The 25,027-nt window shown below is 38.7% G+C and overlaps 1 protein-coding gene across 2 annotated transcripts in view; it reads left to right on the top strand.

Moving 5' to 3' along the window:
- The window catches only part of LOC311533079 (zinc finger MYM-type protein 4), a 55,401-nt gene that overhangs the window by 5,003 nt on the left and 25,371 nt on the right, over positions 1-25,027 (top strand). The window contains exons 1-9 of one of the 2 annotated variants that reach the window (XM_084652179.1): positions 7,039-7,166; positions 13,863-13,905; positions 14,024-14,548; positions 16,140-16,207; positions 16,904-17,074; positions 20,851-20,929; positions 21,352-21,604; positions 23,011-23,185; positions 23,285-23,497. In XM_084652179.1, the coding sequence (XP_084508305.1) occupies positions 14,047-14,548; positions 16,140-16,207; positions 16,904-17,074; positions 20,851-20,929; positions 21,352-21,604; positions 23,011-23,185; positions 23,285-23,497 (1,461 nt within the window). In that variant the 5' untranslated portion in view covers positions 7,039-7,166; positions 13,863-13,905; positions 14,024-14,046. Of the gene's footprint in view, positions 1-7,038; positions 7,167-13,862; positions 13,906-14,023; positions 14,549-16,139; positions 16,208-16,903; positions 17,075-20,850; positions 20,930-21,351; positions 21,605-23,010; positions 23,186-23,284; positions 23,498-25,027 lie in introns of those variants that run through there. The other variant, XM_084652178.1, reaches the window with a different exon arrangement.

Raw genomic sequence — 25,027 nt, 5'->3', positions numbered from 1 at the left:
GAAAATGAGAGTAAATAATATCTATGCCAACTTTAAGTCTCGTATTGCATGTGGTACACAGAATATTGTGGCAGGCTGAACTCAGCTGAACAAAAAATTTCATAGAGCAGATGTTCCTGTATCTTTTGTTTAATTTTTTTATTGAAATTTATTCTGATTTTTTCAGTAAGTTATATAAGTTCTCCCTTTGATTCTTCAATATTTTCAAAGTTCCAACAAGTTAAAAAGTAAGTGGAAATTCTTTGCTTCTTCATTCTGGTACGTACTGAAATATTTCAGCTCATGATGAAGTATTGTTTAATTGATACTTGCTGTTAACATGAATGTTCATGAAATTTGATGTTGCCCTGTGAAAGTTGCCATGGTTCTTCATGAAAAACGATACTTTTTCCATGACAAAAAAAATGTAGCATTAGCTAGAAAATTGTTTAGGGAAATCACTAGGGTTTTAGTAAAAAACAAACAAAAAATATGTCTTTGGGAAGATTATATAATCAGCTTTTACTTCAGTCTTTAATACATTAATATTCAAAAGACTCTCATCTAAAGCTAAGTTAATAGCAAGTATACAGTGAAATATAGGTGGGAGAAATAATGTAGAAATATTCATCATGTAAATTAAAATAAATCAAGAAATGTTTAGGTACAAACAGTAACAAAAAGTAATTCCTGAAATTAGCATTTGGGACCGATTAAACATATACAGCATTCATAAAATTTCCCCCTTAGAGCTGTATCCATAATTATTCATAAATCACCAAGAGTGGAATCTCCAGTCATGCTCCAGAGACAGCGGAGGCTGGTCCAACTGAACACTGACAGTATAGCACAATGAAGTCTGGGATATGAACCACGAACAGCCTCATTATTCCTCAGGCCAAAGTACAACGCCTCTGTACTAAACACTCAGTAATAATAGAAAAATTAAACCCCAGTCTCTCTCAGTTCAGAATCAAACAATCCTTTTTAGAGCATCATTCAGAAAAAAGTCCCAATCAAACACTACAACAAACATCAGACCTATGCTTTTTCAGTTTAGATGGAAAAGCCAAAACAGAGTTCTACATATAAATTTAATTCTGTAACTAGAAAGCATAAAGTTCATCTACCTGTTTGAATTAAAAATATCTGAAATAATATATACAAATACTCAGGCTATTTATTAAAATTCCACACCAATGTTTATTAGGGCTGTCATGGGATTAAAAAAATTAATAGCGATTAATCGTGCGATTAAAAAATTAATTAATCACACTGTTAAACAACAATAGAATACCATTTATTTTTAAAAAATTTGGATGTTTACTACATTTCAAAATATTCATTTCAATTACAGCACAGAATACAAAGTGTACAATGCTCACTTTATATTTATTTTTGATTACAAATATTTGTACAGTAAAAAACAAAAACATTTTATTGTTCAATTCACCTCATACAAGTACTGTAGTGCAATCTCTTTATCATGAAAGTTGAACTTACAAATGTAGAATTATGTAAAGAAAAACTGCATTCAAAAATAAAACAGTGTAAAATTTTTGAGCCTACAAGTCCACTCAGTCCTACTTCTTGGTTAGCCAATCACTCAGACAAACAAGGTTGGTTACAATTTGCAGGAGATAATGCTGTCTGCTTCTTGTTCACAGTCTCACCTGAAAGTTAGAATAAGTGTTCGCATTGGCACTGTTGTAGCTGGCATTGCAAGATATTTACATGTCAGATGTGCTAAAGATACATATTTCCATTCACGCTTCAACCACCATTCCAGAGGTCATGATTCCATGCTGATGATGGGTTCTGCTTGATGATGATCCAGAGCAGTGCGGACATGTTCATTTTCATCATCTGAGTCAGATGCCACCAGCAGAAGGTTGATTTTCCTTTTTGGTGGTTTGTGTTCTGTAGTTTCCACATCAGTGTTGCTCTTTTAAGACTTCTAAAAGCATGCTCCACACCTCGTCCCTCTCAGATTTTGGACGGTGCTTCCGATTCTTAAACCTTGGGTCGAGTGCTGTAGCTATTTTTAGAAATCTCATATCAGTACCTTCTTTGCGTTTTGTCAAATCTGCTGTGAAAGTGTTATTAAAACGAACATGTGCTGGGTCATCGTCCAAGACTGCTATAACATGAAATATATACAGACTGCAGGTAAAACAGAGCTGGAGATATACAGTTCTCCCCCAAGGAGTACAGTCACAAATTTAATTGACACGTTATTTTTTTAACGAGCATCATCAGCATGGAAGCATGTCCTCTGGAATGGTGGCTGAGGCACGGAAGGGCATACGAATGTTTAGCATATCTGGCATGTAAATACCTTGCAATGCCGGCTATAAAAGTGCCATGCGAATGCCTGTTCTTACTTTCAGGTGACATTGTAAATAAGAAGCAGTCAGCAGTATCTCCCGTCAATGTAAACAGACTTGTCTGTCTTAGCGATTGGCAGAATAAGATGTAGGCCTGAGTGGATTTGTAGGCTCTAAAGTTTGACAATGTTTTGTTTTTGAGTGAGCTTGAGATTGAGTTTAGTTTTAGCTTGTTTTCCGAAATATCTGCTCTGTAGACCAGCACCTTCTTATTTTTCTGTAAGGGCACTGGAGCATCATGTGCTTGCATTGTGGTATGAATTTCTATATCTTTTATGTCTCCTAAAATTGCTTCACTCCTGTCGACCATGGAGTGAGTTTTCTGGAAAGTATCACAATGGATGAAGAAGTTCTAGGCTGCTGGTAATAGTCATTTTGAATGCTGTCATAGGAGCCAAATGCTACAGAAGAAACAGTCTAATCTTTACCACTAGGGTCCTCATCTTGGATAGTTGTTTCCAGCATGTTTAATTTATGTTGGCTATTTTTACTGGGGCATCTTGTACAAACTGTCTTGTTTTTGTGCTCCCATTTATTTATGTGGTGCAACAATTCAAAACTGTCCTGTGGAGCATTTGCTGGTGGGTTACTGGGAGTTTTTGGGTCACATAATAATGTTTTTGGAGGTATCCAGATTATGTATAGCAGACATTGGAAACAAGGAGGAGCATCCAGTCTAGCTGCCTCTACTAAGAGCCACAACTATGTAGGAGGAGAAGAGGAAATAGGAGCCAGCCATGGGAACTAGAACCACAAGCTGGACTGGAATTTTAGCCACCAGCTGGAGGGGAATGTCCATGATTATGAGAGTAGGGGAAGGAGAGGATCAGGTGGCAAGGCACCATGTAAAAGAGAGAGGAGGAACAGGCAAAAGAAAGCATCAGCAGGGAAGATGAATTAAAGAGCTAAAGTCAATGTCCTGATTACATTGTTTCAGTAAGGACAAAACACATTGTAGTAGAGGTATCTAAAAACAAATAAAGGCTTTCCTGTCTTCCATGTAAGCAACTGTTGTAGTTGCCACAGGACAGTTTTGGGAAGGGAGGTAAAGACCACAGGTCTGTTATCTGGTCCACCAATCAATCTATTAACATAATGTCGACCACATGGTGAAAAAGTCTGAGAATCCCTGAAGTAATATTTCAGCAACCAGAGGATAGCCCATTCCTGTATTTTCTTAATTTATATGCAAAGCCCTCTTGTAGGTCTCTTATTTGGGGGTGGACTAGAGCCAAAACCAGAAGGAAACAGACTCTGTCTAGAGTTATCACTGTCTTCAAAGACTTATTGTCGTAAGTTTAATAAAACAACCTATGTTCTGTTTCAGAGTAGCAGCCCTGTTAGTCTGTATCCGCAAAAAGAAAAGGAGGACTTGTGCACCTTAGAGACTAACCAATTTATTTGAGCCTAAGCTTTCGTGAGCTATAGCTCACTTCATCGGATGCATTCAGTGGAAAATACAGTGGGGAGATTTATATACACAGAGAACATGAAACAATGGGTGTTACCATACACACTGTAACCAGAGTGATCAGGTAAGGTGAGCTATTGCCAGCAGGAAGGGGGGGGGGGGAGGCGGAAGCCTTTTGTAGTGATAATCAAGGTGGGCCATTTCCAGCAGTTGACAAGAATGTCTGAGGAACAGTGTGGGGGTGGGGGGCGGGAGAGAGGAATAAACATGTGGAAATAGTTTTACTTTGTGTTATGACCCATCCACTCCCAGTCTTTATTCAAGCCTAAGTTAATTGTATCCAGTTTGCAAATTAATTCCAATTCAGCAGTCTCTCGTTGGAGTTTGGTTTTGAAGTTTTTTTTGTTGAAGAATTGCCACTTTTAGGTCTTTTTTGCCACTTTTAGGCTGTAATCGAGTGACCAAAGAGATTGAAGTGTTCTCTAACTGGTTTTTGAATGTTATAATTCTTGACGACTGATTTGTGTCCATTTATTCTTTTATGTAGAGACTGTCCAGTTTGGCCAATGTACATGGCAGAGGGGCATTGCTGGCACATGATGGCATATATCACATTGGTAGATGTGCGGGTGAATGAGCCCTGATAGGGTGGCTGATGTGATTAGGCCCTATGATGGTGTCCCCTGAATAGATATGTGGACGCAGTTGGCAACAGGCTTTGTTGCAAGGATAGGTTCCTGGGTTAGTGGTTCTGTTGTGTGGTATGTGGTTGCTGGTGAGTATTTACTTCAGGTTGGGAGGTGTCTGTAAGCAAGGACTGGCCTGTCTCCCAAGATCTGTGAGAGTGATGGGTTGTCCTTCAGGATAGGTTGTAGATCCTTGATGATGCATTGGAGAGGTTTTAGTTGGGGGCTGAAGGTGATGGCTAGTGGCGTTCTGTTATTTTCTTTGTTGGGCCTGTCCTGTAGTAGGTGACTTCTGGGTACTCTTCTGGCTCTGTCAATCTGTTTCTTCACTTCAGCAGGTGGGTATTGTAGTTGTAAGAACGCTTGAAAGAGATCTTGTAGGTGTTTGTCTCTGTCTGAGGGGTTGGAGCAAATGCGGTTTGTATCGTAGAGCTTTGCTGTAGACAATGGATCGTGTGGTGTGGTCTGGATGAAAGCTGGAGGCATGTAGGTAGGCATCGCGGTCAGTAGGTTTCCAGCATAGGGCGGTGTTTATGTGACCATCGCTTATTAGCACCGTAGTATCCAGGAAGTGGATCTCTTGTGTGGACTGGTCCAGGCTGAGGTTGATGGTGGGATGGAAATTGATGTTCTGTTAGTAATATAATTTCTGACAAAACAATTGTTAGTGTGGTTAACTAGTTAACCTCTTGGGAGATACACTGAGTAAAGGAAAGTGTGACTCTTAGATTCTGGTATGCTGGTCGTCTGGCCCCAAACAGTATATTTGTAGTCATCATTGTCAGTTGGCTGTATTAATTTAAACGCATAGTTTTTGTTTTTTTATAACGTGATCAAAACCTCAATCCTGTGAGTTACTGAGTGACCTCCTCAACTCACATTGAGTTAAATGGGAGCAAAGGGCTCTCCAGCACCTTGCAGGATAGAATCTGCTAACTGAGGAAATGTTAACTTTTTAGAAGCTGCGGACAAATTCTTCTAAGCATACACTTTCAGTCTGGAAAATACAAACATTCTAATGGGTTAATAAAATATGTAAAGTGAAACTTAGTTTGGAATATTTCATCTAATGAATATCGCATCAGTAACATTTGCTGCTAAAATGTATAGGTACTGATTTTGATTTCATCCTGGTTTTATACCATTGTAACTCTGACTTCAGTGAAGTTCCTCCTGATTTACACCGGTATAATTCTTCTAAAATTAAACGTGAGTTGCAGATGTGTTTCACCACAATCCATGGATTTGGGGGATGTGTGTATAATGACTTAAATGGCAGGAGGAGGAAGGATGTTCAGCATGTAACTGATGTAACCCCCCCAATTCCTCTCGCCCACTTCCCCCCACCCCCCTTTTTTTTTTGTTTTGTTTTGTTTAAATGGTTGTAGGTTCCAGGCATCTAGATTGGCAGGCTTCCGCTCCATGTGCACCAGGCTGGTGGTTTTGCAACCAGCACAAAACTGCTGCAAACCACAGCCTTCCTATTGGGGGCCATTGGGCCAGGTAGGAAGGTTTCCCCCCATTATTGCATTTTTTTGGTGAGGATTTTTTTTATGGGAGTAGGAACCCCTTCTGCTTTTATTGGGTACAAACTACGAGTACCAAATAATTTTCAAAAATATGCAATAAAGTGTGTGTATGCATGTGAGGAAACCATTTGCCTGACCTCCTATAGCTTTGTTGCAATCTGCAACTGAGATTTCTGGGTGGGTGGGGGTGATGCCATCAGCATAATGCAGGGTTAGGCTTCATGTATAGTAGGAGCCTAGATGCTTGGGTAAAGATGCTAGCAACTCACTGTTAATCTATTAAGGATATTTTGAGAATTTTTATTTTGGTGCTTAGGTGGCCTATTAACCTTGGATGAAGTATAGCTTTACATTTTATCGTGAATAACAAGGTCAGAAGCAATACGAAACAGAAAAATGTCTTCCTTGGTATTTTTTAACATGTATGTAGAATTGTTAGGAATTGCCTATGCTTAAAAAGAAAAAAATAACTGTAATTAAAGGGACATTATCAAGGTTAGGCTAAAATCTTGATTTTAAAAAAATCTGGGCCCAATCCTATGAGTTGTTGAGTATTTACAGTCCCACTGATTTTAAAGGATACATCTCACAGTATTAGTACTTCTATGTACTTGGCAATTATTCTCTAAAATGTATGTTGTAATGCAGTTTCTTTGACTTAAAAAGTAGATTGACAAGTTCAGTGACAACCCATATATATTCCCCCCTCCCCCCCCAATACATGTGGAGAAATGATAGGGTCTTGTTGATACTTCCCCATTATTAAATTTAAATTTAGTTGTATTTTTTTTTCTGTTTCAGAATAGATTTGTATCTAAAAATGCTTACAATGTAGTAGAAATTAAAATTCCAGAGACATGTTATAGCAAAACTTTTTTTCAACTATCTCCAGAAATAACACAGAAATACATTACACACCCACTGCAACTGAATGGCAGAAATAAGACGCTAGCTACAGGCAGCTGAAACTGCTGAAGCTGCTAGGGGGCTCTGTAGAATTAAATAGCAGTCTTTAATGCACAACTCTGTGGCTCTCTTATTCACAGATCTCTATGGCTCTTCTGACCTCTAGGGGTTCTCTTCCTGTTGAAGTGCTTCTTTTCCTGTAGCAGGTATTTGCAGCAGGCTGGCTCTTTGTTACCCTCTGCTCTCCTCACTCTCTAGGTGTTTGAAGGTATGAATCAATTGGTCTCTCTGTTATTCTGCAAAAGGAGCCCTAAGAATGGCCCACTGATTAATTTTAACTATTTGTATTGTACAGGTTTCAAATCTAGGAGGGGCAATGTGATTGGCTGAATGCCTAACAACCCTCCAGTGATGTCATGCACCAAGGGTCAGGGAGCACTTCCTGACCTCGTTATACCTGGGTTCAGGAATATTAATTACATTTTGAATGACCTTTTTTTAAAAAAAATTCTGTCTTCTGTAAAAGTTTTCTGTTTTCCAAAGCGATGTGGCTGTGGTGTGTGCGCACATGGGAAACTGCATAGGAGGTAGGAAACTGTGGAATCTGTGATTTAAAAAATATATATTACAGTTGACCTAGCATCCCTGCCTATAATCAGCCCTAAAACCTATGTGGTGAAAAACTGTGAAGGGAAAAAATATTTCAAGCTTCCAAGGGATTGTTACAAAGGAACAAGGGAGGGAACTTAATGGTTTGTTTTTAAAAAATGTTATACTTACCTGTTTTGCATAAAAAATGAAATTGCCAGCCTCAAGGCAGCCTTACTCTTTGTATTACACAAAAATAATTATTAGTTAAATGTTTGGTTTATGGATGTTGTTGCCATTTTGAATGACATTGTAATTATGAACAAGTTTTTAATTATTTCAAATTAAAGTGTTTAATACTAAACTACAGTTAATGCCCTTCTGTCACCTATGCCAGGCAAAAAAAGGGGCTAGTGGTGAGTTTTCTAGTGTCTAATAATTCTGATGTACCTTGCAACTTGAGTAAAATACATTTTACACAGCAGTGTGGTTTTTTAGATGCTTAGGCTTAAAAGGAAGAATTAAACTAAAGCACAACATATCGGATTTACTTCAATTAATCTGACAATTCTGCTAAATATTTTGGTGCCCAGCTTATCAAAAGCCTTATTTTCTTTAGACAAGCTAACACCTAAGCAGGCTTCTTGTGTGCACAGCTGAAGAGCACTTTGGATATGCAGAATACAAGATAATGTAATCTTCAAACTTGAGAAAATACTTAAAATCCATATTCTTCTAAAACATCTCCATTATGAAAAATAGCAACACATAACTTTTGCTAGTTTCAGAATTTAGCTGTCATAAGCATACCTATCACACTAAGTGCACTTTATAGAAATGATGTGACATGAATACATAGCAAAATAAAACATCCTCACTTAGAAAAAAACTCTTTGGCTAGCAAAGTGGTGCAGTAATCCTATATCTTGCCTCAATTTATTAAGATCACTTTTGGAAATACACTTGGAACATCAGGCACAGACTATTGGAGCTTGGTGTGCTCCATCTTCTTCCAGGTCCTTCTAGCTATAACAAATGTGCATCATAAAGAAGTGTGGGTGATAGATACAGTACATGGAGCTCTGCCCTGCAATATGTGGGATACTTGTGATATGCAGAGTGCCCCCAATTCCCACCGACTTGAATAGGGGTTGAAGGTGCTCAGCAAGATCAGACCTATAAGCAGTAGGATCTGGTTTCCAAAATAATACTTGCTACTTATATAGAAACTTACATGTTTAAATAGCTTTACCGATATTAAGTGAGCCTCACAACATCTTCGTGAAGTACTGGCATCCTCACGCTAGTTTGGGAAACTGAGGTGCAATGTTCAAATTAACTTTCTCAGAGTAATGCAGTGGGTCAGCAGTTGAGCCATGATGAGAATTCCTGGACTCCAGTTCCGTACTTGGATCACTAAAACACATTGCCAGTGATATAAGGAGACCAAACTTAGGGCAAAGTGAAGGCAGTGTTCAGAAGAATTTAAAGTGGTATGGACTAACAATTTTCTCATGTTGACTGGAGCTGTAGATCTTACAGTAGAGCTACCGTGAAGTATTGTAGTCAGAGAGAGGATCAGAACATTGCCTTAAATGCAACGCAGCATTTTTTCCAGTATGTATACCATTTAAAGGGATAAGACTACATGCAGAAGCACCCAATAAGGCCTGTGGTAACTAGTGTGAGGGTATTATGATCCACTAGTAAGGAGTGTGTCAATTGTCCTGTTGTCTATTAAAACCTATGTGCAGTCAAGTCAGGAGTACAAAGTGATGTAGTAATGTGAGTAGCAAGAACACTCATTTATCTTATTTTGTTGCTAATTTTTGCAGCTAGCTTCCTTAAACTCTGCTTTGGGACAGTGCAGGTCAAGCAGCTTTTTATGGGGAAAATCTTTCCTCCCGTCTCCTCTTGTTTGTTAATTGCAGTTGTTGTGAGTCTACTTATAATATCACACCAGAACATCTGTATTAGCATAATATGGTAATTTATAAAAACCCTGCTATTTTAGTGTCCCTATACTACTCAGTGCAACAACACTTTGGTTTTGGATATTGACTTTTTCTGTTTCCTATAAGATGGCTATGTTCTCATCCCCGTGTAGAGTAGCTGTGTACTGCTTCTTGTAATCAGTAGGATACTGTGCTGTGAGAAATTGCTCTGTACACTTACGTACTATTTTGTATATGAAAATAACCTCAAACTCTGAAGCTAGCTCTTTGTTCCAGTTATGCAACTATAGGACTATATTATTTTTCTCCTAAAATTTTCTAGAACGAAATTGTGCTCCACTCATCAGAGCTACACTAGTGGTAGAGCAGACACTTGAAGGGTGAGCCGCCTAAGATTGCACTATGACAAGCAAAACATCTGCCTTTTTTGAAAAAGCAATAGCCAATCTGCAGACTTATGTTTTTAGGTCTTGATGATGTGTGGTGCTCAGAACTCTCAACCTTCAGAGACTTCTGTGGGAGTTCATGTCACAGGGTTCTGCCCTTAGAAAACTAGGCAGTCTAGCCTCAACTTTGGAAGGTCAGAGGAGTTTTGAGGGATGGCTGAAAAGGGAAAAAGGAGAATGCAGGTGCTGTACTTGCTCGGTACTTATTCAGTGCAGAAAAAATGAAGGAAGTTGTCTTTATGCCCATAGGAAGAGGTAGGTACCTCTTCCGGAGACAATCTGAGCAATTTGAGCCCCTACCTCCAAATGGCTCTTGGGGTCTGTTCCTTCAACGCAACAGTGTGATGGTAAAGAAGAGCAGAAGCTTAGATAGACTTAAGGGAGATTGGATAGTTCAAGAACCAGGGCTGCTCCCCAACAAGTTGGGGCTACGCCATTATTAGGGTTTCCTTGGAAGTTCAGTGAAAATTTCTGTTCAATATTCAGGAGTGTTTTTTGTTTAAACTAAACAATATTGGGATGCATAAGGAATGGGATAGAAAAATATGTTTAATATCATTGTATAAGTCAAATATATATCCACACTTGGAATACTTTGTTCATTTCTTGGCACCTTCTAAAAGGCTAGAGCAGAATAAATAGAGGGCATTCAGAAATAGAGGACATTTGTTTGGGGCATGGAAAGACTTCCATGTGAGGAAATATTGGGACTTCTTAGAGAGATGAATGATAAAAGTATACAAAGTAAAGAAGGTATAGAGAAGGCCAGTTGGGCATTCTTATTTACCCTTTCTCATAATACAAGAATGGGGGCGGGCACCCAAAGAAATTGAAAGCAACAAATTCAAAACTGCTAAAAGATAATTATTTGTTACAACAAAATGTATAAACATGGAAGTTACTTCCATGAGATAACATGGAGACATAGAGTTTAATGGGATTAAAAAATGGATTAGAAATATATATGAGTAGTGAGAATATCCACAGTTACATTAGTTAGAGGGGAAAAAAGGGATATAAACCCTCACCCTTCAGTGTATAATTAAACCACTGATTGATAGGGGATGTTTTCCCCAGTCGCAATAGGCTGGTCATTGAGTTGTCCATTTTGAGGATTTTTGCACCTGAGGGTTTCGGTGCTGGCCACTGTCAGAAACTGTATACCGGACTAGGTAGACTGATCAGGTATTATAGTCCCTATGTTCTGAAGCTTTATAGTTGGCCTTATTGGCAATAGGCAGAGAAGTTTCTCCAACACATCTAGACTTGGTACCTCTGTTCTCAGTTCTTGCTTCTGCCTTGACCTAAGTAGTTACACTCCAGTATGTCTTTCCCAGATCAATTACTCCTTGTTCCTGCTGTGGTTGAAGGCTCCTCCAAGTCTGCTAAGAGTCCCAAGAAGGGAACCTATCAAGAAGGATATTTAATTCTAAGGTGGATTGTGTGATATACTGTATATAAAACTAGGGCCTTCAATGGTTGCCAGCAGGGTAAAACAAAGTAGAAATAAAAACACACTAGTGATCTATTCATGTTTTCATGTATGCCTTGAATCCTGTAAAAAGAATAAATCCAAAAGGATCTACTAACGCCCAAGGAAAACGTACACATCACCTCTCATTCTGACAGCTCCATAGAGGAAAGAGACAAATCCAAAACAGGTTTTTCCTTCAAGAATAATCTGATGGTTGAAAATGTGGTAAACACTTTAAAGAGCCATTCCAAGCCGTCTAAATTGCAAATATTTTTCTGCCTGTTCAGAGAAAGAACATGGTATTGTATGTTGGCGCCTAAAGTCCCATAATGCTAGGTGCTGTACAAACACTTATTGTTTACAATCTAAGTTGAACCTCTCATTTCCCTGAATGAAGCAGTTAGTTTATTGAAGGGGCAAAACTTACAGGTGACAATTCACAGGATCTCTCAGTTTCTATAAAGTGACAAAGGATTGTACAGTACTATGTGAAAGTGCCCAAGTTAGAGAGGTCCTCTACAGGATAAATGTCTCTTTAACAGTGATTTCTTTCCAAAAGACTTCAAGGATGGAAAAATTGATGTGTTCTTGAGGTACAACTTTCCAGCTTCAGCATCCTCCATGTAGACTCCATTATCGTCTGATTCCTTGTCAAATTGATCATGGCAAAGTTTTGAATTCCATAAAGGACACATCCTGCAAATCTGCCATAAAGCAAATATCTCTCTGGCCCCTTCTTCATCTCTAACATTTTATGGTTCTGAATCCCCTCCACGGAGCAGAAGTAATTAGGGTTCTAACACTCTAGCCTCCAGGAACTACAGGACTTCAGCACTTTGCCAGCACGTATGGGACCTGGAGAGGAGGAAAAAGAGCTAGATTCTGAACACGTGTAAGATGACTACCAAAGGCTATGGTGGATCCTAAAAATTAGTTCTCAGAGCTGCTCAAGAGCTCAAGAATCACTTAAGATTTTAATGCAACTCAAGAAGGAGAATGAGTTTGATCTAATGTCTCACCTCCATTGGAAACTTAAAATGCCTCACTAGCAAGTTTTCTCTAGTATGTTCTTTGTCCTCATGAAGAAGAGTGAAAACATTGCTACTGGATCTGGATGTAGAACTGAACCTCTTACAGGAGACTTCCAGTATGGCTACATACCTGCACACCCTGAGGAAATGGCAGCAAGTGCCTACTGAGAATCTGCTACCAGGGATACTTCCAGTATTGCATCCTTCTCTCTTGAGTTCTCAATATCTAGGTACCAGCGTTAGGAAGAGTTCTGGATTTATAGATCCTGATTTTATTCTCACAGTGATTTTTACACTAATATAACTCTGTTCACTTCAGTGGAAATACTCCTGATTTACACTAGTGTAATTGAGAAGAGAATTGGGCCCACAGACCAGCCTGAGATTTGCATCTCACCAGACTACCAAATTAATGCATCCAATGAAGTGAGCTGTAGCTCACGAAAGCTTGTGCTCAAATAAATTTGTTAGTCTCTAAGGTGCCACAAGTCCTCCTTTTTGCAACAGTAAGAAAGCTCAAACCTTCCAGGAGCTACACATTACCTAAGGGGATGTCTGTTTGTCTAATCTTATCTTCTGCTCCAGATGAGGAAGGCAAAGATTATTCTAGCCTCGATGGGAAGTTTAACTTCTTTACCTCTTACAGTTGCCTTCAGAAAGCAGATATGACTTAAAAAGGAAGCTTTACGATTTCCACTGAAAGGAAAGATATGTCACCAGAAGAAATAGTAATAATGCTGTTGAACATTCTGGTTCTCCTTGGTGGACATTCTTGCTTTGAAAAGCCTCAAAGGATGCTATCAATGTTAACATCTATCAGGGAATGTATAATGAAAACACATGTTCCGTACAATACATAAAAACAAGCACTTTTCAGTTCTGTCCCTTACTCTCATGCACTGTCAGAACTCTTGGGAAATAATGTGTTACCTTATATGTGTGTTACGGAAAAGGGAAGATTCCTTGGCCAAATGGCAAGAGTATCCGTTATGGTTATGCAGCCCATAAGGTCAATGGAAGTTCTGTGTGCTGTGGTCTCTGTATTCATAGTGTGCTGGTCACCTTAGTCTTTGGGTATGACAAAGGCTAATTTGGACTACATTAGGCCTTAGTTTCCGTTGGGTGGAATCCCTGATCTTTACTTATTTGGGTGTGTGGGTTTTTTTGTTGTTTTTTTTTTGGGGTGGGGTGGAGATTAAACTAAATTGGGGGGTTTTTTACCCTTAAGTGAGGCAGTATTATTTCTAAAACTCCATAGCTGTGCTTTTCTGTATACTACTAAAGCAGCTACAATAAATGTCACTTTGCAACTTCTAATCAGTTATATTGCAGAATAGAGTAATCCTAATTTACAAAATCTTGTATTGACAATTTTGGTGGTGGTGGGTTGTGAATTTTGTTGTAGGGTAAGTTACACCACAGTACATTACACTTGCCATGGATAATCATGTAATGCTTTCCTTCTTACAGTTTGAAGACAAATCTAATGCAGTTTTTGACATTACAGAGAAATGTAAGTGCTTCTTTTATTTATGTGTGTATTTATGAGTAAGCTAAAGTTTAATGCTGTACGCATATTCTGTTAAACCCAAACATGGTGGTTTTTGAACACTCTTTTTCCTTATTCATAGGTGGTGATATTCTGGATGCAGAAATGTCTGAGGACACGGATCACAATTTAATACCTGCCCTTGAAAGCATATCCTATGAAATGCAGAATCGAACGGGATCTGAAAACTCACTGCTGGATGAAGATGATTATTTTCTGAACTCGGGAGATCTTGCAGGGATTCCAGTTGTTGGGAGTGACAATGAGGACGATCAAAATTTTACTCCAAAAGACAGTCTCCCTTCTACGATTCACACTGAAGATAACCTGGAGGATGGAAAGAGAGTTACAGAACACGAATTGGACAGTGAAAAAGAATTGCAAATACAAAATGCAATCCAAAAGGACATAACTTCATCATGTGACCAGGGCCCTATATTTAAACCCATTCGGAAGGATTTTAGCATAGCAAGAGATAATGGTAAAGAGACTTTTTCAACAAAAGAGAAAAGCAGAGAAGGACCTTTCCAAGAACGTGAAAAACGTTTGGAAAAAATTCCTAAAGAGTTGGATTCCAGATTGAAAAGCAGTTTCCTTGATAAAGCAGGTAACAGTTTAACCCACAGAAATAACAGCTCAGGAGAGGGGAAAAAGAGAACTAGATACAGACCACTCATAGAGTTAGTTAGGTAACTCATTATCTTGGGGAGGGTAATGTGTCCACTTGAATGCAGGGAAAGTATTTTACATTAAACCTTGAAATATGACAAATGCATATTTTATAAATTATGTATTTAGGCTCTTCTGAAAATTCTAGCCTTTAGGCATTGGGTGCTTGACTCCCTTAGCCTTCTTCGGAATATCTCAACCTAAACCCTGTTAATTGAGGCTTTATTAAGTGAGCTCAATGTCACCTTAAACTTTCTTACTGTGATTGTGATCATGTTCTTTGCAGTCTCTTTATACTTCCATTTTTCTCTTCCGTGATTTTTGTCTTTAAAAGTTTGTCAGTAATGCACTGATACTTCTGTGAAATGCATGCTATTAATATGTGTGCCGTTCAAGGAATGTGCCTTTCATAGTGGCAATGGGGGAAGGTTTATTAGAGCTACACTAGTGCCTTCAAGAAGTCAGCTAGAGAGCAGCTTTGAGACACTCTCTCTACTGGAACAAGGAATTTGCTTCTTGGACTCTCTCTCCAACCATCATGGACAGGGCCAAAGGGATGCCTGGGGATCCTCTCCTCAGTCAAGGGAGCCTGAAAGTGGTCTAGTGGTCCTGCTACCCATGCACCTATTTCAAACTTCCCAGGCTCTGGAAGCCTCAGTACAGTGTGGGATGCAAAGCTTGACAGTAACAAAACAAGCTGAAGTAACATATGATCTAATCATGTTCAGAAATCTCTGGGAATGGGGAGAAAGTAGGCTGTAAGACTGGTCCTGGAATGAGAGGTTTCTGATTGCTGCCTTTTAGTGTTCTGCACAATGTACATCTCGGGTATTTACTGCTGTGCATACCCAATCCTGCATTTTCAAAGGCTTGTAACTCTACAAGTATTTTAAAATCAATGTCTTACAATCTCAGTTTATGTCTGAATCACAAAATATTTCTGTCCCAGAGGGGCATATTTTGGAAAATTATGATGAGCTTAAAGTTGAAACTCTCAGAAACTCTTTTTGCAACCTTGAGTAAAGTGGCCACTAACTGTGACAACTATAATAAATGTTCACAAACTTGCTAGACTTATGTAACAAATGCAGTATCTTTGAACATTTTACGAAGAGCATGCACTGAATACATCTCATCATGTATTAGCTGCTAGTGCTTATGGAGTGAGGGAAAGGGGCAGAAAAGCAAGAAATAGATGAGTTGTTTTTGTTTCCTTGTTTTGAAAAAATCAATAGCCAGATATAAATGTAAATGCAGAAACATGGCAGGATCCTCAGAGTTCATTCGGATGCAAATAACCCACAGGGAGAATTCAGAATTTTATGACCATTTCACTGATGTGGGGAAATAAATTGTCTAATCGAAGAACAAAAATCTTAATTCTGCTTGAGCATTATATTTGACCTGCTTTGGGAAGGAAGAGAAGGAGAAGTTTGATTATAATACATTGGAGATATTCAGAGACCCAAGACAGATTTGAAGCAGTTTTGTCTAAGAATTGTATTCACTTTAATATACATTTTCCCCAGTTACTAATCAAGTAGAAGAAACGTTACGGACACAGTTAGCACCACAGATTCCAGAAACTAACTTCAGGGTAAGTTATGGATCTCTCAGGGGGTTTTTTTGGTATAGCAAAATGTATTTGTTTTGGGTATTTCCAAATAACTGTTTTATGTGTGAGTGTAACTTTAAAACTGAATTTTTAAAAAATATTTGCAGTTTGTCTCCATATACATTTTTACTACTTTGAAAGATCAAATGCAGATTATTTTAATTTTTCCCACCCTCTTTGGATGGGGGCCCTTGATAGTAAAGTTGCTGTACACATCATTTAGAGACCAACTACTACACAAGTGGTCCCTGTGTGGTGAGCTCTTCTGCAGTGCCCCGTGCCGTTTGCTCGAAGCTGGGACTAACGATGGAAAGGATCACTTAATGATTACCTGTTCTGTTCGTTTCCTCTGGCTCACCTGGCATTGTCCGCTGTCGGAGGAGAGGGTACTGGGCTGATGGACCTTTGGTCTGACCGAGTACTGCCGTTCTTATGTGGAAAAACTGCTTAATAGATGAAATCCTGACCCTACTGAAGTCTGTGGGAGTTTTACCATTGACTTCAGCGAGGCTGTGATTTCATCCTAGATTTGTAGAGCCTGCCGGTTTTAAGTGTCTGTTGCTTTGTTCACAAGAGCCAAAGCATTTGAAGAGGGAAGGGAATAGTTACAGACATACAGGAAATGGTCATCTAAACGTTGGATATTGTGTCATTCTTTTCCATATTATTGTGCTTCAGGAGTCTAGCTACCTGTTTGCGAGTAAGGAATCCATTGGTCAGGAGCTGGGGAATTCCTTTGCATCAAATATTAGAATTAAGGAAGAGCCTTTGGATGATGAATATGATAAAGCGATAGCACCACAGCAGGGACTGTTAGACAAAATTAAAGACGAACCTGATAACGCTGAGGTAAGGCTGCTGCTACTTCTTATATTCTGGTTCCTTACACCCAGTCCTGTAAACTGGGTATGAATTAAATCTTGCGCTTGGTTGTTGGTTGAAGCTTAGTCCTACAGGCAGTACATCTTAGTGCAGGGATTCTCTGTCTTTTACTAGCCCCAGTCCCAAAACCAAACAGCTTTTTTCCTCCCATGACCCCGTATCCCAGAATGTTTCATACTGTTTGTTAGGTAAAAACAAAAATGCCGTAATACATAATTTTTTAAAACCATAGCACTGCATATAAGTTTATGATGTCATTTGTGGCTAAAGTAGACACTTCGGTCCAGCCCATGGCAATGTCATGTTTAAAAAATCTAAAGTATAATTCATGGTTTTTATTGACTATTTTGTGAATTGTCACACCTTAGCAGTATATAAAAATAGACTACATCTGCTGTTTACATCTGAAAGATTACCTTCATAAGCATAAAGGCTAGAAACAATTTTTTGGAAATAGAGCTTAGGGATTGTCTACATGGGGATAAAAAACCTGTGGGTGGCCCAGATCAGCTGACTCAGGCTTGTGGGGCCCAATCCCAAACGTCTACATAGTAGTATTTTCAACCCCAGAGCCTGAGTCCAATGAGCCCAGGCCAGCTGCAGCTGTGCCCTGGGTCTTTTATCCCTGTGTAGACATACCCGTAGAGGCCTTGATTCACAAAAGCAATTAGCCACATGCTTAACTCCCATTGACTTGACTTCAGTTATAGGAACATTTAAGTGTATGCTTAAATGCTTTCTTGAACTTTATAGAAATTTTTGTGACCATACGGAAAAAAGTTGAATGATTCTAAGGTTGAGAACCATTGGTCTAATGCAATGGTGCCCAACCGACGGCCTGTGGGCCATACATGGCCCACCAGTGCATTTCCTAAGGCCCGCAGCCTGCTTCAGCACAATATACTAATGGCCGATTCATTAGCATTTTGTCGTCATTTTAGTTTACACAAATGTATAAATAGGTTGTTTCTGTATACAGTATTGTCGTTCTCAGTGGTTCCCAAACTTGTTCCGTTGCTTGTGCAGGGAAAGCCCCTGGCGGGCCAGGCCGGGCCAGTTTACCTGCCACGTCCACAGGTTCGGCTGATCGTGGCTCCCACTGGCCGCGGTTTGCTGCTGCGCCTGAAGCAACGAACCGCGACCACTGGGAACCGTGATTGGCCGAACCTGCGGACATGGCAGGTAAACAGCCCGGCCCGGCCCGCCAGGGGCTTTCCCTGCACAAGCGGCGGAACAAGTTTGGGAACAACTAGTCTATCTAAATACATACGAAACAAACTGAACTTAAAATATAAATCAGTACAGGTGAGTTTAAATCTTATTAAAATATGTAGAATCTGTTTGGCCTCCCACACAAGACTGTGCTTAGGTTTATGTGGCCCTCCGTAGGTTTATGTGGCCCTCCTGTGTAATAAGTTGGGCACCACTGGGCTAGTGGATTGAATATGGTGGCAGGGGGGCATGGGCAGGATTTTAAAAGTTCTAACCTATCTTTGTCACTTGATCGTTTTGTGGCCTTAAGCAAATCATTTGATTTGACAATGCCTCAGTCTTCCTCATTCCTAATATTGGTATAATATCATCCTCATAGGGTAATTAGTGTTTGCCTAAGGCTTTTAAAAAGAGTGTGTGTGTGTGTGAGAATAATTATTCTCTAGGTAAGAGGAGAACAAGGTTAGGGTTTGTAAATACTGATAGTATTGACGCTGCTGCCTGTGTTTTGGTGGTTTTGTTTAGTGGTGGATTTTTTTGTTTTGTTCTTTCTGTACCTTTTTGTACTCTTTCTTCTCTATCTGCCCCTTTTAGTCTTTCCATTTATTTTTCTTTGAAAATCTTTATAAACTTGCACTATGGTGCCTTCTGGGTCCAAGTGAACAAAGATGTTATTCATAGATAAATGTAAAGAAGAAGTTCCCTGTGTACTGGTTAAAGCTGGAAATATCATTTGTAACAACTATTCATTCAAATTTCACCTCATTTTGTTTGTGCAAAGTTCATGAACATTTTGTGATTATTTTTTTTCTCAAGTGTATGTATTATTCCAAATTATTTGACAAAATATTTCATGAATCTCGTTTACTCTAGGACTTGCTAGTTGGTATCTGTGTCAGTGTTTGGTTGGAGAATACAACATTGATTTATTTTTTATTTATTTTGTTCACTGTAATTTAAACATTCATTCTTGTGTGTAATAATTTTCAGATTCTTATTTCAGGCTGTACGGTTTGGCTATGAAAGCAGAACTTAATGCAGGATATCCTTTGCTTATCAAAGGTCATATTGATCAATGTCAGTGAAGACTTGGAAACTAAGATATATGAAGTTTAAATTCTTAGACACACAAATCACTTGGGTAAAAGAACGCTATAGTATTCATCTTTATTTGTTACTGAGGATGTGGAAGCTGGTGAGGATTTTCTTAATTTGGCTTTGTTAAGTTGGGAATGTGTTTTTTCTTCAGTCTGAAATACACAGCAGACTTTGCTGCAAGTGATTTTCAAGGCTGATGCTTTCTAATTTTTAGCTCAATTGTATTGCTTTGAAATTTTGCTCTCTGAGAACCTAATCATACATGATGGACATCAGGATGTGATCCTGTTCCCATTACCAACAGTGCCTGCAGCTAACACTATAATTAAAGTTGTTAAAATGTCTGTTTACAGCTGATTTGTAAACCTTAAAAGCTGTAGTGGTTTTCAGTTGTTTTACAGTTGTTTTTTTTTTTTATAGTTAAAAAAAAAAAAGCTCTGTTCTGGTGCACACGGATAAAACTTCACTTTAAAAAGAGAAGAAACTTTAAATGTTGCAGTCCGTCAGTTCCCAAAGGGAACTAGTATCCCTGGGTGTTCTTGTGGGAAATTCTAAGAGACGTAACTCAGTTGTCTTAGTAAAGAAGTTTGGAATTTCCTCCATCCCCAATAGAAATATTATAAAGCTTGACATTATACACAGTATGTGGATTTTACTGCCCCCACATGCCTGGAAATAGGATAAACTTTATCTGCCTTGTAGATTCCTTTATAGAACATTGAATGTGTTGTGTGTTTTGAAAATTGTTTAAACATTTATATAGTTCCATGAAACTATTGTTTTAGACTTTAGAATCTGCATATAGAATGTGCCTTGCTTCTGGGTGGTGGCTGCTGTTTGGTTTAAATGTCTGGAGAGAGCAAGTAGGGGTGCATGATCTGAATAGAAGACAGGAACACCTCATTTTAGTTCCCACATCTACTCCCTTTAAGTGACTTCCTCATGTCGTTAATCTCTGTTTTCTCATATGTAAATTGAGGACTGTACTTGCCTCTATTTTACAAGGCAAGGGCAAGAACAATAAGTTGCAACATGCTTTGTAACTGAAAAGCTCTCTAATAACTGCTAATTATTTGGGGAGAAGCATGGATTTGTTTTAAGACTTGGCCATCAAAGTGTCTTGAAAATATAACTGACGAAGGGGACATACAATTCATGCTATGAAATCTCCACACAGCACTACACAATTTGCATACACCAATGTGAGCTTTGAGAATGCAGTGGGTATATATATGGTTTTTGTATGCAACAATGTCTGGTATGTCTCTGGCCCTTGATTTTTGACATAGAAGTTTATGAAGAGTTCTCATTTTTTTTGGTTTCTTGGATCTTGTATTTAGTAGCACATTATGAAGGAATTGATGTCCTTTCATTTGTTTTAATGTCACTTTTTGTTAGGTTTGTTTATTTGGTCTCCTTTTCCCTTTGTTCAGGAGTACGGCCAGCAGCCAAAAACTCAGGAAGGGGAGCTGAAGATCAGTGCTGTATTTTCAGTCAGTGGCAGTCCTCTTGGTAAGGAACAGGAAAGACCAAATGTAATTAAATCTTCCACATGTTTCAACTTCAAAAAATGACGCCGTGGGTTAGCATGCTTTTCATTTGCTATCTAACTGCAGCAGAATGAAGTCTGGTTGAGCTTCTAGACACTCTGGACACTCTTCAGTTGGAACCTACAAAATGCTTGTATTTCAGAACCCAAGAGAGAATTAAATCTGGAAGGGGTGTAAAAGTATGTATTTAATTATAACAATGGGTGGAATTTGCTCCTGTGCAGAAGGCCAGGACAAGGCGCATATATACGTATGTATGGACAAAGCTTGTGCATTACTGAAATCCCAGTTAGTCCCTCAAATGCAGAGGCTGGCCTTCTGCACAGGGTGAATTTCACCCAGTACATACTGGCTGTTAATATATATTTCCTCTTGTTTTTCTAGCTCCACAGTTGACATCAGGTTTCCAGCCTGCTGTGGCATCCTCTGGCATGAGTAAAATGCTGCCTTCAGTTCCAACCACAGCCATTCGGGTTTCCTGTTCTGGCTGTAAAAAAATCCTCCAGAAGGGACAAACGGCGTACCAGAGGAAAGGCTCTACTCAGCTCTTCTGCTCCACACTGTGCCTCACTGGATACACTGTTCCAGCTTCTCGTCCACCAGCTTCTACAAAGAAGACGTGCTCAAGCTGCTCAAAGTAAAGCAGTGTTCTAGCTAGTTCTAGTAATAACTAACATTCAGATGAATAATTAAAGGCTTTGTTTGTGAAGAAAAGTTAGCTTGTTAGGGATCACTATTTTACATCCTCTCCTTCCTCCTCTGGCCCCCCAGTATCCACTTCTACCACCAGTCTTTCCTTTCAGAAATACATTTGTCTGATTGAGCTGTCTGCAAATGGTAGTGTGAACTGGGTTTTCTGTCACTGCAAATGGGCTGTTGTATGCAACTACATATATTTTTTAAAACGCTTACCCTGATATGCACACCTTCTTTTTTTCCAGTTAAAATCGACAGGAAATAAAAGTTTGCCTCTCAAAAGGTACTTGGTCCCCTTCCCCCATTCTAAAAATAATCATATACAAAATTAGACTTCTTCAAGTTTTTAAATATATTTTGAGAATGCATTTAACAGATGCTCTTCAACTTAAAACAATTAAATTACTAAAGTCAATGAAGTAAAATCAAGTTTAGTAGTTGAATGTAATTGATAGCTTGTATTTCATGAGATTCCCTACAAATTCTAGCTCTTTAAGCTATTTATCAAACTTAGCAATAGGGGTAGTCTCTCCACTTTGCAAGGTAATGTTTTGTCCATTAAGTTTTTGACCAAAGAAGCCACCTGAGAGCACGCAGGTGGCACTTCATTATATAATATCTAACCCTTGCTGAGCTGAAGAAATGAAATTATTGAGCATGAAATAAGTTTCTAGTTATGGGGATATCATGACCTAAGTCAGATGCTCACAACTCCTGTCAGGTATGGAAAAAGAAACTTTGCCCTTTATAGGCATAATTTGAAAAACCTGTTCTGAATAAGAAAGTACCATTGAACCAGGATTTGTTGTCTACTGCTACAGAAGCAGTTTTAATGCCTATAAACCATATCTTCTTTTGTCTCCTTATCTCCAAACTAAACCAAGAGAAATTTTGGGTGTAGCTGTTCAAGCTTTCATCAATATGTAATATATACCATAATCTGAGGCAGATGAATAGCCTCTGAGCCTAATTGTGGCAGGATCTGATTATCAAGGAGAGTTATTCATATGTGGTATTTTTAGTTACAAAAGTCACTTTTCATAGTGAATGCTACTTTGTTTATATCACTGTGACTTCCTCAATAACAGATTTGTTACCTTCAGATTTACAAAGTCAGCAATTTGAGAGTAAGATTTTTAAACAAAGAAGTTTGTCTCAGTGTATTCTGCGGGTTTTATAGTTGAGAAAGGCTACTGTATTGAAATAAAGCCCATGGGAGTGAGAGACTGTCACACTCTCTTACTACTGCACTACTGCTATTACAGAGAATGTGTTTGGTCTGCCAAGGGCCACAGATGTATCAAGCTGATCTGTCTTTTAATTTTTTTTTTTTTTTAATTTAAATAGAGAGATCCTAAATCCAAAGGATGTGATCACTGCGCAGTTTGACAATACAAACTCCAGCAAGGATTTCTGCAGCCAGTCATGTCTTTCTACATATGAATTGAAAAGGAAACCTGTTGTTACTATTCATACTAACAGCATTTCAACCAAGTGCAGCATGTGCCAGAAGAATGCAGTGGTAATTTATATGTAACTTCTACTTTCTAGTTTGAATTTCCTGCAGATCAGAACAATTTAATATCTCAGACACTAACTATTTTACTTTTTATTCTTTTAGATTAGACATGAAGTGAATTATCAGAATGTTGTACACAAACTCTGCAGTGATGCCTGCTTCTCCAAGTTCCGTTCTGCTAATAACCTGACTATGAACTGCTGTGAGAATTGCGGGGGCTACTGTTACAGTGGCTCTGGCCAATGCCACGTTCTTCAAATAGAAGGACAGTCAAAGAAGTTCTGCAGTTCAACATGTGTTACCGGGTACAAACAGGTACTTTTTTTTTGATACTCCTAAAACTTCATGTGCCCCATCGATTGAGAAGTTACTTTAATTGATAAGTGTAGACTTTAGAATAGACCAACTGAAGGCTTCTCATTAACTCTGTCCTGAATACATCTCTGCCCTTTAATTTCTCAAGCTCTGCTCAAACATGTCACTTTGTCTCCATACCTTTTTTCATGCTACCTTGCATGCCTAGAACGGCTACCAGCAGATGCTAAGCTTCCTCTGACTCCACCTCTGATAAACTAGAAATAGACCTGAACCAAAATCTCATATCCAGACATCACCAACTTTGGAGAAATTCAAATTGACATCCAAACTATATCTCAAGCCTGTCTCTAAGAGAACCCTATGTTGAACACTCAAGCTCTAATGGCTATCCCCCTTGTTTTGTTGTCTTTAGGTTGTAAGTCCTTAAGTGTAGGAACCAGTTACCTGTTTGACACCTACCTACCACAGTATGGTGCCCTGTAGATTTGTAGCTCTGTATAGAAGATAAATAATAAGGCCCTGATATTTTAAATGTAACCTCCATTTTTGCATTGTCCATTCAGGTATCACCATTAAGATGTCAAGATACTTGACTCTGCCTGCAAATCAGGTACTTGGCTGATTAAATGGTGGCATTTGTATCTGCAGGTAATTGATGTGCAGATGCAAAAATGTACCTTCAAAAACAATGATCACTGCTGAAAATTGTAGCCTAAACCTGGATGAAAGAGCAAGGAACAGGTCTTAGATGGAAAGAAACTGGGAAAAGGGAGAAAAATGTATCTTTATGCAGTAGAAATCTGGGAAAGAATGATTTCAAATTTAAGTTTTATGTTGTATGTCATTGGAGAAACCCATTTGTACTGCATAAATGAGTTACGAACATGTATCTCAAACATTTTCATATGACAGTGAGTTGAGGGGCTTTGTTTCCTCTCTTCCCAACCCTGCTTGATTCACTGCCCTTTCTGATCCTTTTAACTAACTTTTTTTTTTTAATAATAGCTGGCTAATTGTTGCTTTCCAATGTGAATAGTGAATATTTTATAGCTCTACAGCTAAAAGCCATTAGCTCTATGAAATAATTGTTTCAGTATCACTGGTATATATTTTGTTTTGACATTCCCAGAGAAAAATCTCCATTAACTGGTGTTACATTTTGGGAGTATATATCAATAACTGAAGGGTACAAAATCACAAGAATGTTTTTATCTCTAAAAAAGGAATGTGACTCCAAAAACTAGTTAAGGCTAAACTTAAGCAATCAAACAATTTAAAGAAATGTATAGCAAAGGCACCCACACAACTGTAACTGTCCTCTACTAATGTCAGCCTCCAGCCTTCCTTTTTTTATTCTTTTATTTCTTAGGTTCTGTTCCTGCAAACGATGCAAATAATCGCTCCCCCCTCACCTTCTCCCAGGACTTTAAGAAATTCAGTCTATGGCTGAGCATATTCTAAGTTTTGGTCACTTGCATCCTCCCTCTTTTTTTTTCTTTTTTTTCCTTCCCCTTAATTTTTTATCTC

This window comes from Lepidochelys olivacea, assembly GCF_965140295.1.
Source record: "Lepidochelys olivacea isolate rLepOli2 genome assembly, chromosome: 19".
NCBI classification, from domain to species: Eukaryota; Metazoa; Chordata; order Testudines; family Cheloniidae; genus Lepidochelys; species Lepidochelys olivacea.
The sequence above is the reverse complement of the archived record's forward strand: the minus strand, read 5'-3'. Positions and strand labels throughout refer to the sequence as shown.